The 17039-nt window shown below is 39.4% G+C and overlaps 1 protein-coding gene across 2 annotated transcripts in view; it reads left to right on the top strand.

Moving 5' to 3' along the window:
* Positions 1 to 9148, top strand: part of KDM5B (lysine demethylase 5B) — a 64257-nt gene extending 55109 nt beyond the window's left edge. For both annotated transcript variants that reach the window (XM_031937152.1, XM_031937151.1), the window contains 6 exons: positions 1031 to 1189; positions 2446 to 2931; positions 4280 to 4391; positions 4777 to 4931; positions 6470 to 6790; positions 7328 to 9148. In XM_031937152.1, the coding sequence (XP_031793012.1) occupies positions 1031 to 1189; positions 2446 to 2931; positions 4280 to 4391; positions 4777 to 4931; positions 6470 to 6790; positions 7328 to 7465 (1371 nt within the window). In that variant the 3' untranslated portion in view covers positions 7466 to 9148. The remainder of the gene's footprint in view (positions 1 to 1030; positions 1190 to 2445; positions 2932 to 4279; positions 4392 to 4776; positions 4932 to 6469; positions 6791 to 7327) is intronic.
* The last annotated feature ends 7891 nt before the right edge of the window (positions 9149 to 17039 follow it).

The following is a 17039-nucleotide window of genomic DNA, read 5'->3' as shown; positions in this document are numbered from 1 at the left end:
TTCATTTTGACTATGTTCTATTAGTAGTTGAGCTGTTCTTCAGAAAAATTGGTTTTATCAGAATCCCTGTGGATTAGTTTCTCCATTACCTCCTACATGGTTTCCCTATTTTCCTTGTAATATTTTTTTTGTTCAGATTTTCGGTTTCATTTGTGTAGAATCTCCTTGGTGAGGAGATTCCAAATCTGTCTGTTTGAACTGGAGACTCTTTTCTAGCTTCTACAATCATAGACAATTGCCTTAGTCACCGAGAGGTTAGAACATGCCCAGGACTGTATAGTCCAGGTGTCAGGAGCAGAACTTGAACTTGGTATTCTGGGGCTGCAGCTTGTATTGCCAAGCTCATGATGTGTTCTCCTTATTAGATGATTTGGTTTGGGATACATTGCCAGTTTGTACAAGAAATGCTTTAGTTAATAGAATCTTGATGATCTGGCATCTTATCACTATTCAACTTGCTTTCTCAACTGCCTTATTTTGTTAATGGAGTTAAGGATCAAAATTGTGTGTGTGTAATTTAAATCTCATTAAATCGGAGCACTTTGATCCTAGATCTCTTCCCCTAGAAAGGAAATTAAGAATGCACTTTTTAGACTTTATCTAGCCAGAAAGCCTGGTCTGTGACCTAACCTTTTTTTCTTGTATCATGGGGCCCTTCTGTCAGAGTGAAGCCCTTTAATTTGGACTCTTTTTCAGAATAATGTTTTTTAAGTAATTGAAAAAAAATTTTACTTGGAGGTTATTAAAAACAAAGATATGAGAGCAGCTAGGTGGCCTCATACACTTAACATTTCCTAGCTATGTGATCATTTAACCCCAATTGCCTTGCCAAAACCGTGTGTGTATGTATTCCCCCCCCCCCCCCCCCCCCCCCTACTCTCCAATTGCTTGAGTGGATCATGATTAAAACCCCCTGATTAGAAACTCAGGATCTAGAGTTGGGTTTTTGCAAGGTTTTCCTTGTATCATTTTGTTCCTCCCTGATGGTAGCAGATGATTTTGAAACATTGTGCTTTGTTACTCATATTAGGTTCTTTGTCCCCGGTGTGATGTGGGCACTATGGGACTGAAGAGAAAGCAGAGAAAGTTGAAAGAACCTATTCCAAGTGGAAAGAAGAGAAGCACAAGACTGGAAAGCCTGAGTGACCTTGAAAGAGCTTTGACTGAAAGTAAAGAAACGGCTTCAGCGGTATGTCATTCTCTCTCAACCTAGTCCATATTGATGCCTTTTTATAAAATACCTTTTGTTTATATAGTTTTATCACAATCATTTCTGAATCTCTGCCCATTCAATATGACTTTTCCCTTTAACAAAAAAAACAAAACAAAATATTTTGAGCAAATAAACTGATCAGACAATATGGCAGATATCAAACAATATTTCATACCATAGTTCCCCACTTCTCCAAGGATTTTTATCTGCAATAGGGTTAATGGTAGTACAGATGAGAATGTATAGAAAGTGCTTATGGGCATGGTCTCTCTGTTATATCAATTATTAAAACCATTTTGAATTTCTTCCTCTATCAAAGTACTATAATTGTTAATCTTTTTGGCTGTTAATATACAAATACTGACTTTGGGATTGCAAGCTGTCTTTGTTGGAAGATCAAGTTAGCTACTACCATTAAATGGACAGCAAAATCTGGTTTTCATACCATAGCTTTTAAGGAGCAGTGAGAGCCAGCACAGTAAAGTGTGTGTGTGGGGGGGTGGGGGTGGGGATGTTAAATCAATAGAATGGATTTAATAATAGTTGGGATTTTTCTGTAGTCTAAGAGTTCTTTATGAGAAAAGATTGAAACATTGTGATTAGAATTGTCCGTTATTTAGCAAATGTAACTAGTAAGCTAATTTATGCTGAACAAGAAAAATGTTTCCTTAATTACTACTTTTGAATTGTAAGGGAGAAAGGACTGGTTTTATTTTAACTTGGGATGATTTTAAGAAACCTTGGAAGCAAAGTTTTTTTTTTTCCCCCACATAATACATTTTATTTGCTCCATATCCAATTAGGGTACTGACAAAACCTGTATATATCTTGTGATATTTTCTTTTCTTTCCTTTTTTTTTTTTTTTGGAATATCTATATTTATTTAAATAACTTTTTATTGACGGAACCCATGCCAGGGTAATTTTTTACAGCATTATCCCTTGCACTCACTTCTGTTCCCATTTTTCCCCTCCACCCTCTCCCCCAGATAGGGGATTTAATCATTTCATATTGACATAGTGTTTGTGGGTTTATGGTACAGAATTAAAAAATAATGAACTTCAGAAGTTTATGTTGTAGGATTTGGGAATTTTAAGAAGGTTAGAATGTAAAAGAAACAAATATAGAGATTAATATGAGAAGCAACAGGAGCATCCAATATTGGGAAGTATGGGGTTGGGCAGAAGAATCTCCCTGTCCTATCATTAAAGTTTGATTTCACATCATTGTAGATGGCAACACTTGGTGAAGCTCGGCTAAAGGAAATGGAAGCCTTACAGTCCCTGAGAGCAGCTAATGAAGGGAAACTACTGTCACCCAACCAAGACTCAGAAATCAAAATCTGCTTATGTCAGAAATCCCCGGCTGCACCTATGATTCAGTGTGAACTCTGCCGAGATGCCTTCCACACGGGCTGTGTGGCTGTGCCCAGCATCTTGCAAGGTCCCCGCGTCTGGCTGTGTCCCTATTGTCGAAGATCTGAGAAACCCCCATTAGAGAAAATTCTGCCCCTTTTGGCCTCCCTTCAACGCATCCGTGTTCGCCTTCCTGAAGGAGATGCTCTTCGGTATATGATTGAAAGAACCGTGAACTGGCAGCATAGAGCACAGCAGATGCTTGCTTCAGGGAGCCTAAAATTGGTACTAGACCGAGCGGGGTCAGGACTATTGTACAGCAGATGGCAGGCCTCAACAGGCCAGGTGCCAGAGACAAATAAGGTAGGCTCAGACTTTGGTTTTCAGAATCTGGCAAGCTCATATAACTTCCATGCATGTTGCTGGGGTGCTTCCCCTGCTACTGGATGGAGCACCCTCTTCTCTGGATCACTGGTGTGTTATGTGTTCTCAGTTTGCTGCTGCTGCTGCCGCCGTCACCGCCGTTGCCTTCTCAAAGAAATGTCTTCTAAGGGATTTATTTTGTCTATTTCCTAAAGCATATGCTCATCCACTTGGCTGTGGACTCATCTGCTTCTGTGGGGCCTTAATCTGTAGAATGACCTTCATTCTTCTGTTCATTTAGAGCAGTCTCAGGTTTTCCAAGTGGCTCCCCTTTAATTTGCACAAAAAATCCATTAGTCTGTATATTTTTTTCTGTTTAAATTTTATGCTGTCCTTGCAAACAAGTTTTGTCAAGTAGAATGGAAAAAACTCTTGCCATTTTCTCCATTCTTTTTTCAAAAAGGTTTTTATAAATGCCGGAATTTCTTCTTATATCCCTCCTTCTTCCTGTAACATACATCGGTGCTGTTGTCACACCCATTTCCTTTGCTCTCAGATAAATGGGAAGAACAGTTGATACTCCTGGTGGCGTTTTGCTAAAAGCATGGCACCAACACTCACTTGGGATAGAGAAGTTTTCTTTCCTGTTAAGTAGATTTAAAAAGAAACATGAACACATGGCTGTTAGTCTGTATTTTTCCAGTTTCATTTGAATTGTCTGCAAGTTCATTTGGACAGTAACTGAGTTTGTTGATTTCTCTGGATCACTTTATTATCTGGATTTCTCATCATTTCCTTGCTAATACAGAGTTATGGTTTTTACAAGTAAGAAAGATTGGCTTTAAGTTATTTATTTGTGACCAAACTTTTATATTACTCTTTTGGCTGTGACTACTTTAGAGTAAATGTTCTCAAGTAGTTTCAAAAACGTTTTGTCAAATGAAAATGCATTATCTTTTTTTGGTAAATATTACTACTTTTGTGGTAAATTGGCATTTTTAATTGAAATCTTTAGTTTTGTACACTGTAAGAATTGATTAGTTTGGATCTGTCCCATAAAGAAAAGAGATCTTTTGTTTTGACAGTATAACTACTGTCAAGGTAGACATGTAAAACTGGTTTCAGTGAATCCGGGAAGATTAAAGGCCTGCTCCCTTAGTGATATTCTGAGCCCATGTGCTCAGATTCAGGAGATTCCAATGTGATAAATGCCATAGTATAGGGCAGTCAAGTCATTGTGCGTCCCTCTTGTCAATCTTGACAATGTGATCCAGCTCCATCTCTGGGCCTGTAAGAAAGTATTTCTGTGCTAGGAAAGTCTTGTTACAAAATGTTTTCCTCCTATTAGGTTTCACAGACAATTGGTGCAATGTCCTTTTCTCTGCCCCATGACTGGGACAACAGATCCTCCTACTTACACTCTCCCTTTTCAACTGGACGAAGTTGCATCCCCCTCCATGGTGTGTATATTACCATTCATTTTGGGGTTTGGTATAGAGGAGTTACAAGCAGTCCTATCATGGTTCTACTACTGTTATAATCAGTTGTCTAATTAAAAGTTCTTGACTTAATTTCATTTTAGTCATTTAACAAAGTTTATTGCTCTCTCAAAAAATGCAAAAGATTGGTGGGAGGAAGGAAACTTTTTTATTAATTCATTTTTGTAATGTTATTGTGGTTAATTTACCATTCACAACTACACGATCTCTGAATTACCATTTACAACTACATGATCTCGGATTTTGCAATTTTAACTTGGTGTCTGATAGCTTGGTTATGTAGATTTTAGACTGCTAGCTTCTATGTATAATCAAGTTAAGATTTATTTGCTTTGGTCTTTTATAGGTATCAGTCCTGAAGTGGATGAATTGCTAACAGAAGCCCAGTTACTCCAGGTATCTCTGCCTGAGATTCAAGAAATCTACCAGACTTTACTCACCAAGCCTAGCCCAACTCAGCATCCTGATCGAGGGTCACCTGTTGGACTCACCAATGAGAAGGCAAGCATCAAGCTTGAGGAGGATAGGCTCTGTCATTAACTTTTTTACAATAATTAAATTGTCTTTTAAATTTCTAATCTAATTATGCCAAGCTTTAAAAATGTAACTTACCAGTCTACTTTGAGTACCAGGAGAATTGGCTCATAAATGAAAGCCAGAGGTAGCATACTGGAGCCAGCCCAAAACTGCTCTATCTGCAAGGTAACTTCTCTAGCTCCTGCCTCCACCTAAGACTTGGGACACATCTTCTAACATTTGGACATTAGTTCCTGAGAACCTAATTCCTGTCTAGTCTATAATTTCTCTTTTTTTCTTCTCCACCCTTTTTTATGTTTATAACTTGAAAAGGGCCTTGGCACAAAGACATACCACTTGGAGAAGGGCTGTTTGTGGCTGGATATAGTTGTATAAACTTGTTTTTCATTCTTGTAGTCCATCTTGATTCTATAATTGAGGTTAAAGTAGGGGTTCTTTTGGAAATCTGGTGACTACTTATTGAAGAAAATGCTCTCATTCAATTAGAGCTTAATGAAAAGATTTTTTTCCCTCCTTTATCCCTTAACTATAGGGTTCCCCCTACCCAATCTCAGATTCAGAGATCTCCTAAACTTCAAGATTCATGAGCTTCAGGCTAAGAATCCTTGGGACTAAACATACTGTTCTAGAGTACTAATTCAACTGAGGCTATCTATATTGTGCCCTCTACAACTTTGTAGAAGAGAGTTTGTATGGGGGTGTAGAAGGACCCCATAAAGAATGTTTATCTTTATTAGTGAACTACTCCAGTAGTGTTGTTGGCCCTAAGAAGTTCATAAGAAAAAGAGCAATACTGTTGGAATGGACCAGTAAGACAATATCAAGAGATATTGACAAGAGATGCATAGAGGATAGAGCCTCATATTTTTATGAGGAGGAGTTATTATTGACAACATCCAGAATAACAGAATCAAAAGGTATCATCTACCACGTTAGTTCAATTCTGTAGAACATTTTCTCCTAAAATCTGGGTTTTAGAAATAAAATCTGCTACACTTGAGGTTAAGTGCATAGTTATATTCATCCTTTAAAGGGATTTAATTTTGGATTGCAACTACTTAACCTTTTACAGCTTTTGGCAATTCCCCAAGATGATGTTGAAGGTGTTACTTTGTTTTGGTAGGGAGTTTTATCTGTGTATCATTAAAACCACTGGGATAAAATAGGGCATTTTACTGTAAGAAATCTGTATTTTAAAGAAAAGATAAATGTGCATTTTAAAAAATAAACTAATTTTAAGACTAAAAACTATAAACTAATTTGGGGACTGTTTACTTGCCTAAAAACCAAGGTTCTGACACCTTTTCCTTTGGTTGGTTAACATTTATTAGGAGGTTAGGAAAGAGATTGAAATAGTTGGATTTTACTTGTAGATTTCTAGTTTACATTTTCTCTCCAGCTGTTTATTTATTCAATCATTCATTCATTTGTTTATTTTAGTGCAAATATCAGAGGGGATCAGTTGGGAAATCAAAGTTTAACTTGACATCACATTTTTTCAGAATGACTGCTGCCGGGGGAAGCGAGATGGAATTGGAAATCTTGAGAGAAAATTGAAGAGACGACTGGAAAGAGAGGGTTTGTCTGTTGAGCGAAGGGAGCGAATTAAAAAAACGCGGACCCCTAAAAAGAAGAAAATCAAACTGAGCCACTCCAAGGACATGAACAATCTCAAGCAAGAGAAAGAACGGAGCTATGAATTGGCCCGTCCCACTGAAACTCACTCCCTGCCCTCAGACACATCCTACTCGGAACAAGAGGACTCTGAGGATGAAGATGCTATCTGCCCGGCCGTGAGCTGCCTACAGCCAGAAGGAGATGAGGTCAGTGAGGTTTGGGCCATAGAGGACGAGCTACCTACCCCCTAACTCAGACACCCTGCTGGGTCTGTCTCTCTTCTGCTTATCTGCTTGGAGCTGATCGAAGTCGATGGCTCTTCCCTACCCCTACTGATTTCTCTGCTCTTACCATCGTAACTGGGTCTCCTCCCTTTTCTCGAAGAAACTCTTGCTCTTCCCTTTTTCCTTTTCTTGCCTCCTCTTCCAGCTTTCACCATCCAGGTGCTCAGAAGGTGGGAGGGATGCTGTCGTATTGCTTTTTAATGCTTACCCACCACAGGGAAGCACTGTTTTAACCCCAGAGCAGTCACAACTTGAAGAATTGCTTTGACTTGGTGGTTCTGGCTAGTGGTCCAGCTACGTTACATCTGGCTTAACCGTTGTGCCAGAGATCCCAGTGGTGGAATATTGGCGGGTTAGTTAGAAGCAGTCTAGATCTCCTGAACCTGGCCCGCTGGCCCGCCCATTTTTGAAACTCATTTTCCCCTCTGAAAATCCCATCTCCCTGCTCTTTGTAACTAGGTGGACTGGGTCCAGTGTGATGGCAGCTGCAATCAGTGGTTTCATCAGGTCTGTGTTGGTGTTTCTCCCGAGATGGCAGAGAAGGAAGACTACATCTGTGTGCGCTGTACTGTGAAGGACGCACCGAACCGAAAGTAAAAAAACAAAACAATACAAAAACAAATCCCCCACTTACGTAATTCAGGACTCCGAGAAGATTTCTGCAATTTCTCAGCAAAGCTGCAGGACTGGTATTAGAGCCAGCCTGTAAACGGTGCTATTTCTATTCTTCATGGGATCATTTTTCCAGAACTGTTTGAAAAAAAAAAAAAGAAAAAAGAAAAAAACTAACAAAAAAATTTTTTTTGACACTTTTTGTATTTTTCCCTTAAGAGCTGTTTGTGGTTGTTGAGGTCTGAAATGCTGACTGTTTTTTGCAGGGGTTTCCACCATTTTAGAAGGGAGTGAAGCTGGCACCTTTTCATGGACAGCATTAAAATCATACCTCTGTCTGGGATTTACGGGCTTAAGAATCCAGCTTGGCTTCAGTGCCCAGAGTGGCACCAGAAATTCCAGTAAATCCTCTTTTGAGGAATCTCTCCTGTTTACTGTTACCATTTGGGGGGAACTTTTAGTTTTTCACTTTGGGGTTTTTGTTTTTGTTTTGCTTTGCTCTCCGACTCCTGCCTTTCCCCTTCCTCCTCCTCCTCCCCATAGATTAGGTTTATTTATCTGAGCAATAACTTCTATGTCTGGTTTCAGTGGCTGGAATTAAAAACGTTCTGAAAGTGTGATGGTGCTTTAGCATTGGGTTAATGTACAGGATGGCAGACGTTTAGAGTCTAGTGCCACTGATGAACTAGTGATATAGAAGGGAGACAGCTCTGTAAGTAATTTCCACAGCTGTATTTTTGCTTTCTCTTTTTTTTTTTCCCCTCGGGGAGGGGGGTAGCTTGTATCAAATGTTGCAGTTTATATTGTGGAATAAATCCTTGGTTATGACATAATAGTAAATCTTGGTTATTCAGAGCCTTTAGAATGCAGCTTCTCTTAACCTTTTTTTCCTTCAACTTGCCTTGCTTCTGCCCAGTTAGGCTGTCTTAGAGTAAGCCCCAACGTGAAGGGGCTGGAGATGGGTTTCTTCTGGTGTGTTGTGCCCTTCCTTTGCTCTGTTGCTATATCCCTCACCCTTCCCACCTTTGGGTGGCTCATACTCTATAGGAAAGAGTGCCCGTCCTTGAAAGCCATTCTGTTGATAACATTTCTCAGAATGTTGGCAGTCATGCCCAATTTCCAGCTGGCCCCATCTGATGAAATGTTTTCTTTGTATTTACTAAAATTAAAGAAGAAACTAAGAGTTTTAAGGACAAGAGCTCAGGAAGGAATCCAAAAAGATTTCTTCCCCATAGACGGGCCTGTAGAAGTGAATTGAAGGAGAGTTTAGTTCCCATGGGGCTAAGCACTTAACAAGGTGGGAGCAGGTGCCTTCCCATTTCTTTTTTCCACCCCACTCTTATTTCTATCTACCAGGGCATGGGGTTGGGGGGTGGTGGGGTTCCTGTACCTCTCATCACCATTTCCTTCCCCACACCTCTTTAAAGAACTCTGTCTTACAGTGAAGATCACTGACAAACATAACAAGCTCTCTTGCCTACTTCCCTTTCTGTGACCATTTGGTAACATTTTTCTCATTTTGTAGCCATCATCCTGAGGGAGGGTTAGAAATTTCAGTGGGTTTTCAAAAACAAAAACAAAAACACCCTAGCAGTTTGTGATGTAGTGGAGATTAAATGTACTAGCCCCCTTATGCAATTTAAATAATTAAATCTCTTTATGAACAATCTTAGTTGTCTGCAGTTTTGATGCAGTTCCTGTGGTGTCTCTCCTTGTTTGGGGTCTTGGGCTTAGAAGGAATCTGGTTAACAGCACCCTCTAAAATACTATGTGGTTTGGCCCTCAAATTCCCACAGTCAGAATGTTAACCACCAATGCATTCATCTACTACCAAGGACAAGAGGATTCTGCAGCCAGTCATAGACTTTATTAAGCTTTCATGTTTTTCAAAAACTGAGGTTTTTAGGGTGTTTAATGAGAAGAAAGAAAGTTTTTGAAGTGCTGTGGTAAGGAAGCTGCCTAGAATCTATTATAATCTGCATAGGAGTGCCAAGCTTAGTCTTCACTATTCAAAAAACCATATTAGAAAATCATACAGTCACAGTTTTAGACCTGATTGGGTTTGTGTGTGTGGGAGGGGCATTGGACATTATCTGCGCAAACACCCTCATTTCACAGTTGAGGAAATTAAGCCTCAAATTAGCTACATAACCAAGATCACACTCAGAATAAGCGCCAGAGCCAGAATTGGAGCTTGGATCCTCTGCCTGCTCATTATAGAATGGTTCTGCACATAAAACACCTTTATGGGTGGAAGGGACCTTAGATCATGGAACGGCTTTGAGGAAAGAATGCTGAATTTGGAATCAGAGGACCTGCATTCTCATGCTGCCCCAGTCCTTATCCCTCCCTGGGCTCTAGTTTGCTCATCTGTAAAATGGTAGCATAGAATTAAATGACCTTCAACGTCCTTTCTTGCTTTGACTCCAGTATCTTAATGTAACAGAAGAATCAGGCACTTAAAGTGGTTGTCTTCTAACATTGTCCCAGGGAATCCATGATGGTGATATAGCCAAGATTAATACCCAAGTTTCTTGACTCCTCAGTCCTTGCATGGGATATTGTGTACCCCTCTAGCCCATATTGGAGCTTGGAGTACAGTCATTAAAACAGGTGATGAGTTATTTGGAAATGAGAGTGGTTTTATGTGCTAAGCCTGAGTCTCCAATCTTTGGGGAGGCTGAACTGGTAAGTGATTTGTATTCACTGTTGATCCTCAAGTTTCCAGTCAGAAAATGATCAAAGGTTTGTCCACTTACTCTCCTGTTTGGAATGATTTAGACTTGGGTTTAGATTTTGGATTCTGATTGCAGTCCTTTTGAGTTGGCAGAGGAGTTGTTACTGACATCATTGATAAATAAAAACATTTTAATGTGATTACAGTTGGAGGGGCCCTAGTATGCCTATCATATTCAGATGGTTAGTGAGAACTTACCCATACAAGGCTCCAGTGATACTTTTCTACTTTCAGGAAGCTTCCAATCCTTTTATGCTAAATCCCAGAGCATGTAAATCACCAGGGACTCAAGGTCTCTGTCAGTATTTAAACACGATCAGTATAGAGACAATTCCAGAAATATATTTCATATGCAGGATGCAGGTGTCCTTGCAAGTTAGCACTGACCTAGACAGTAATTAATTAAATTAGTATGTAGTTTACAGAATCCCAAGATAGGATCTCTGCCAAGATAGGATCTTTTGGCTATTGGAGAAGAGCAGAGTCAGTGATGAAACTCCAGCTCTGGGTACCTCCCCTATGTACCTCTAGCAGACTGGATTAATTGATTTATGACCTGGCTGAGGTCATTGTCCTGCTAATTCCTGTTGCCTTTTCTCTCCAGTATGGTTCTAACTCCCATAGTTAAAAAGGTACAAACTTTCTGAGGGAGTCATGTGAGCTTTTACACATTTTAGGTAGATTTTCCTGATAGGTTGTCTAAATAAAATGTTTATGAATTGGTATAGCCTGCCCTCTGAAGGAATGCTATACTGAACTCGGGTCAGTATGTATCACGGCTTTTTTACTGGATACACCTTAAGGTTCTTAGCCATGTGATGAAGCCCTCCAGGCCAGCAGGGGAACAGACATTTTGGCTTAATCACATGGAGCAAGGAATTCTGGTACTGTGTATATCTCAGCCATTGTATTTCCCAGAAAACTTGCACTTGTGACTTAAGGTGGGTTAAAACTAAGGCAAAGTCACATTTATCAGTGACAAATCAGAGGCAAAAGGACTACATTCTTTTAGTGGGGACAGCAAACACTGGGAAATGGGGAAGCTGCTAAATTAGGTAATGCTTTTTGTTTTGTATAACGAATTAAACCACAAAAGTTGGAGAGAAGAAGAAACTTTTGTCTTCCACACAGAACCCTAATGTTTTTCATTTTTTAACTTTTAATTGAATAATTCTGAAGAGGTAGGGGGGAATCTTTGTTATTTGGTTTAGCTCTTGGCCTCCAGACATCATTGGCAAAGATTTTTTAGTGATAAATGATGATAATCATACTTTTCAGGGTCTCCAGGGATTGATAGCTTCACAACTATCATATATCTGAGCCAGTGACTAATCACCATGATTGCCAGTCAGGGAGTCCAATTTTGTGTTTAGTCAAATACTTTTTTAGTTAGTTTATACTAATTTTATTTGCTTGAACTTTTGTGCAGAGTTATTTGGGAAGTAAGGAAGATCTAGGGCTTCCATTTATTATTAGTTTCTAGAAATACTAGGCTTTTCTGGATCTTTTACACTTCCGTTATAGAGTGTAATCTACCTGAAGTTAATCACTTTTTTATAATTATTCTTAGCACTTAGCAAAGTGTGATTAGTTTATTGTAAAGAAGTGCTTATCGATTGATCCCCTCTGAGGATGAAATTACAAAGCAAACAGTATTTGTACGTAAGTAGTTTACATTCTCCTGGGAGATGGAGTTACTGCTTGTGCGCAGATAAATAAAAGATAATTAAAAGTAGAAGCGAATAAACCTCAACAAATGCCTTTAACAGTTGCCACCTGAGTTGAACCTTCAAGGGAGTTAATGACAAAGTAACTTAGCTTGAGAAATTTTCCTAAGCAATCTATCATGTTCATTTTCATAATAATCACTTTGTAATTCTATTACATATTCCCAAGTTTTTTTTTTCCCCCTGTTCATTAGACCTTGGCAGGTAAGAGCCTACCTTCTTTTGTAATTAAGCTGGATTCTAACTCCCATAGGCTTCATAAACCAATACCTCTGTACCCAAGCTGCCAGGCCACTGGAGCAATCATAACAGAAGCAAGAGATTATTTCATTGTGAAAGAGGATAAAGGAAACGATGACACCTTGTTTGTTCATGGTCTGAATTGGCCTCAGTAGCCCCCATGGATTGGGTTTGGGGAAATTTCTAGGCACATCTGCAGTGGAAAGGAAGGAGGTTGCCTTGGAGAAGACCAAGACTCCTGGGGGGGGCACATGAAGATTTTTGATGACTTGTCCATGATGGTGCTTGTGAGTCCCCAAGCTGAGCTACTGGTTTGACTGAATTTGCATAAGATACACTGAAGGAAATGTTAAAACAACATAAAAGTGGACGCTAAGGTAGATACTACACTCTTGTATACCTCATGAGAGAGTGAAAAAAAAAATGAAAAAACTTAGGTACAGTTCTGGATCTAGACAATATAGGATCTAATAAAGTATCCAAATTATGTCGTCCTTAAGTTTCCCCATTGCTGGTCATTCAGGTTTGCTGCAACCTCTATTCTTATTTTCACGTGTGTGTGTGGGGGTCCCCTTCCCTCCCCACCACCCCAAGGTTTAATCACTTGGCACTTAGGCCAAGTTCAGACTCCATCACTCTTCACCTGTTCTGCACAACTGTTCCTGTTTCTAACTGGTGTCTCTGCCAATTCATCTCATCTCTACTTCCATCATTGATGTGGCTGTTGGAGTGATAATTTGGTGAATCCTAAATCTGACCATGTCATTCATTTTATTCTGAAGTTATTTGAACTGTTGGGCATTTAATTCCTTTGTAATCTAGTCTACCTGTCATGACTGACTGTTTCTTTTCACACAGGGTATTTTATGAATTTATTTTTTGTAAAGCAATTGGGGTTAAGTAACTTGTTCAAAGTCTCACAGCTAGTAAAGTATAGAGCTTGAGGCAGAATTTGAACTTGGGTCCTCCTGATTCCCTGACCCCCTCCCCCCTCCCCCAGTATTTTAGCCAAACAAGCCTATTTGCTCTTTTTTTTCCCCCTTTTTTAAATTTAATAGCCTTTTATTTACAGGTTATATGCATGGGTAACTTTACAGCATTAACAATTGCCAAACCTCTTGTTCCAATTTTTCACCTCTTACCCCCCACCCCCTCCCCTAGATGGCAGGATGACCAGTAGATGTTAAATACATTAAAATATAAATTAGATACACAATAAGTATACAAAAAGAATCAGACTTTGAAATATTGTACAATTAGCTTGTGAAGGAAATCAAAAATGCGGGTGGGCATAAATATAGGGATTGGGAATTCAATGTAATGGTTTTTAGTCATCTCCCAGAGTTTTTTCTCTGGGCATAGCTGGTTCAGTTCATTACTGCTCCATTGGAAATGATTTGGTTGATCTCGTTGCTGAGGATGGCCAGGTCCATCAGAACTGGTCATCATATAGTATTGTTGAAGTATACAATGATCTTCTGGTCCTGCTCATTTCACTCAGCATCAGTTCGTGTAAGTCTCTCCAAGGCCTATTTGCTCTTAAATGAAAAATCTTCTTTTCCGATTTTGTCCCTTTGCCATTTTTAAAACCTGGAAAATGTCCCCTCTCAATCTCAGATTGAGGCTCAGCTTGTTTCACTTATCCTATACCTATCTTAATTCTTTGAATTGCTAGTATTCTCTCTCTTCCCTTGAATTTATATTTTGTATGTACTTATTTGTATATTCTTCCCTAATAGATTGTAAGCCCTTTGAGGGTAGGATTTCTTTTTCATTTCCACAGTGTTTAGCATAGTACTTTGCACATAGTAGATGCTTAGTGAATAAAACAGTTTCTAATAAGGATATAGATTTCAGAAGCTCTGGAACTTGGGGGTGTGGCTAGAATCACTGCAAATGTAACTATAAAGAAATAACTTGAAGTCAGCATATTGGAGCTTTAACAATTCACACAAAATTCACGTGTACACTGTACACAAAGCCATGTGAGTAAATTTCAATAAAAGAGTAATTGGGGGGCTGCAAGATGTTAGAAGGGCTCTAGAGGCGTCTGGAATGGAGCCATAAAGAGGGGCATGAATAAAAAGGCATCACCTCATATTAGCTTCCCTTTTTTCCTCACTTTGGATTTCTTGGTGGATCATTTCACTCTTTTGATTTTTGGACTTCTTTATCCAATATAATCTTACCTGGTTTAAAAGCCTCAGCCTTCACTCAGTTTTCAGTGAATGGAACTGGAGATCATCCTGACTAGATCCCTACAAATTTACATTTTGCAAGCTTAACTGAGCTGTTGCTGTTGGTAATCCTTTTACTTGCCCTCCAGCTCATTGCAGCTGTGCATTGCATCTCCTTTTTACATTCTCCAGGGTCCCTCTTATCCCTTCCTACCCTCATCCCATCTGACATTCGGGGCTAACCTCTGTATGTGATCCATCCTCTTCCCAATCTTTTCTCCAAATTTCCTCATTTTTGCTCTTTGATTAGTTTCAGTTTCTTCCTGTTGAGTTGTTCCTTTCTGCAAACATAGCTATGTCTCTTCCAGCCTCAGAAAGCCTTTGCTGTTCCTCCTCCTTTTTGTCTTCCTTCCAAAGCGAAACTCTTTGATTAGTCCTCGATGGCCTGGCCTCTCAATTACAAAGGAAATGGGTCAGCTTTTAGGCTACCTGGATTTCTGTGACACTTTTCGACATTTGATCACTTGTCTTTGATGGCTTAGGGTTTTGAAACGAACCTTCCCCCCCCCCCCCCCCCCCCCCCCCCCCCCCCCCCCCCCCGCCCCCCCGCCCCCCCCCCCCCCCCCCCCCCAGTCTGCTCTTTCTAGGTTGTCTTTGTTGGATCTTCAGGTCTCCCCAGAGCGCTCTCTGCCTTACAATATTCATTTGTATTAAGTGGTATTAGATGTGTACAACAAATAGTATGAATTGGGAGGGGGGTGTGGAGCATTTGGCTTTTGGGTATTTGCAGTTGATCTTGTCTTGGATGGTTGAGTAATAAATCTCCAAACGTGCTCAAGTGGCAGCAACTTAGTCCTCAGTCTGGCTAACTGGAGTTGGAAAGACTTGGAGATGAAAGAATCACAAAACCACAGAGCTCCAAATTGATCTTAGAATTGAAAATTTTAGGCTAGAAGATACCTCAGTGACTTTTCAGTCCAGTCCATATCCATTTTTAAAAAAAAATCACATCTTTTACAGTCTACATTGTAATACAACCTACAAGTGATTCTGCAGTATCTACCTGAATTCCTTTTTTTCCCCCTGAGGCAATTAGGATTAAGTGACTTGCCCAGGATCACACAGCTAGGAAGTGTGAAGTGTCCCAGATCACATTTGAACTCGGGTCCTCCTGACTTCAGGGCTGGTGTTCTATCCACTGCACCACCTAGCTGCTGCCCCCCCAACTGAATTACTTTCAAAGATGAGACGTCTATTACCCTCTGGTAACACATTCGCTTTTGAACAGTTATAATCAGTAGGAAGTTTTTTTTCTTGGCATCTAGCCTCAAATTTTGTTTTTGGAGATTGCTCTAACCCTAACCCGACTCTGCCTTCTAGGCAACAACAGAACAAGTTATCCTTCCTACACATATTTGAAGATACTTACATTCTCCTTCAATTAATCCTTACATAATATGTACTCAAAGAGCATCCTGGGTTTTCCTTTGGACAAGATTCCCTGCTTAAAACTATTCCTTGTAATAGAATACAGTACTCCAGAGGTTTGATAAAGAGTGCAGTGTGACTGTCACTTTTGTTCCTGAAAGAGTTAGAGCTTTATTAATTCAGCTCAAAATTGCATTGGTTACTTGATTGCCACATCATGCTGCTGACTATTTAATACAGCAAACCTCCAGGTCTTTTTTTAGATTGACTTTTAACTATTGTGAATTGATTTTTGTTGTTGTTGTTGTTCTCGGGTACAAGATTACTTCTGAATTTTAGATTTAGCTCGATACTCTTGTCAAGCCTTTTTTGGATCTGATTCTACCATCTATGGATTATCCATTGGGCCAAACAGATCCTTAAACGCTCTATTGAACACACTCTCACAGTGACTAGGAACCATTTTTAATGCCTAGTCTGTTTGACCATACAGCCAATCTTTTATCTAGTTGTAGTATCTATGTTTTTCCATCTTCATGAGAACAGTAGGAAATATTTTATCAAAAGCTTTGCTAAACATATATAACCTGTATCTGATTGCTTTTCTCAGAAAGGGGGCAGAGGAAGGAGAGAAAGAGAAACAGAATTTGGAACTCAAAATTGGTGGGGGGAAAAGCTTTGCTAAAGTCCAGGTAAACTCTTAAGCATTATGCTTATCTACTGGTTTAATAAATAGTTGACAAGATCTGTTTTTTGGTGATTGAATGATATGGTCCCCTTTTTAGGTGTTTGCCAATCTTTTTAATGACCTTAGAATTTTCCCATGAAGTGAAGTCATATTTATGATCTATAATTTGAAGATTTTTCTTTTTTAAAATTTGAAACATTTTCTTATCTTGTGGAACCTTTGTCATTTTCCACGATTTTTCACACATGAAAAATTGAGATTCAACACCTCCCTCTTCCTTCAGAACCTGAATTAACCAATGATAGTTCATTTTATTATTTTGATATCCACTCTCTCTGTATTGTAGCATTTTTGTCATTTCCATTACAAGGGTCGTTGTCCCTGTCAGAGAAAGCAATAGCAAAGGAAATCTACCTTCCTGTCAGTGACCATTGTCCCATTTATCTTGATCAAGGGTCTTAACCCTTTTGGTTCTCATTTTCTTCTAATAGAGTTTTTTCTTGGAGGTCTTTTTTGTTGTCCTTTTTACAACCTCTGCTCACTTAGCACGTTAGCACCGCAG

This window comes from Sarcophilus harrisii, chromosome 4 (assembly GCF_902635505.1).
Source record: "Sarcophilus harrisii chromosome 4, mSarHar1.11, whole genome shotgun sequence".
Classification (NCBI taxonomy): Eukaryota; Metazoa; Chordata; class Mammalia; order Dasyuromorphia; family Dasyuridae; genus Sarcophilus; species Sarcophilus harrisii.
Note: the sequence above shows the minus strand (reverse complement) of the source record. Positions and strands in the feature narration are given on the sequence as shown.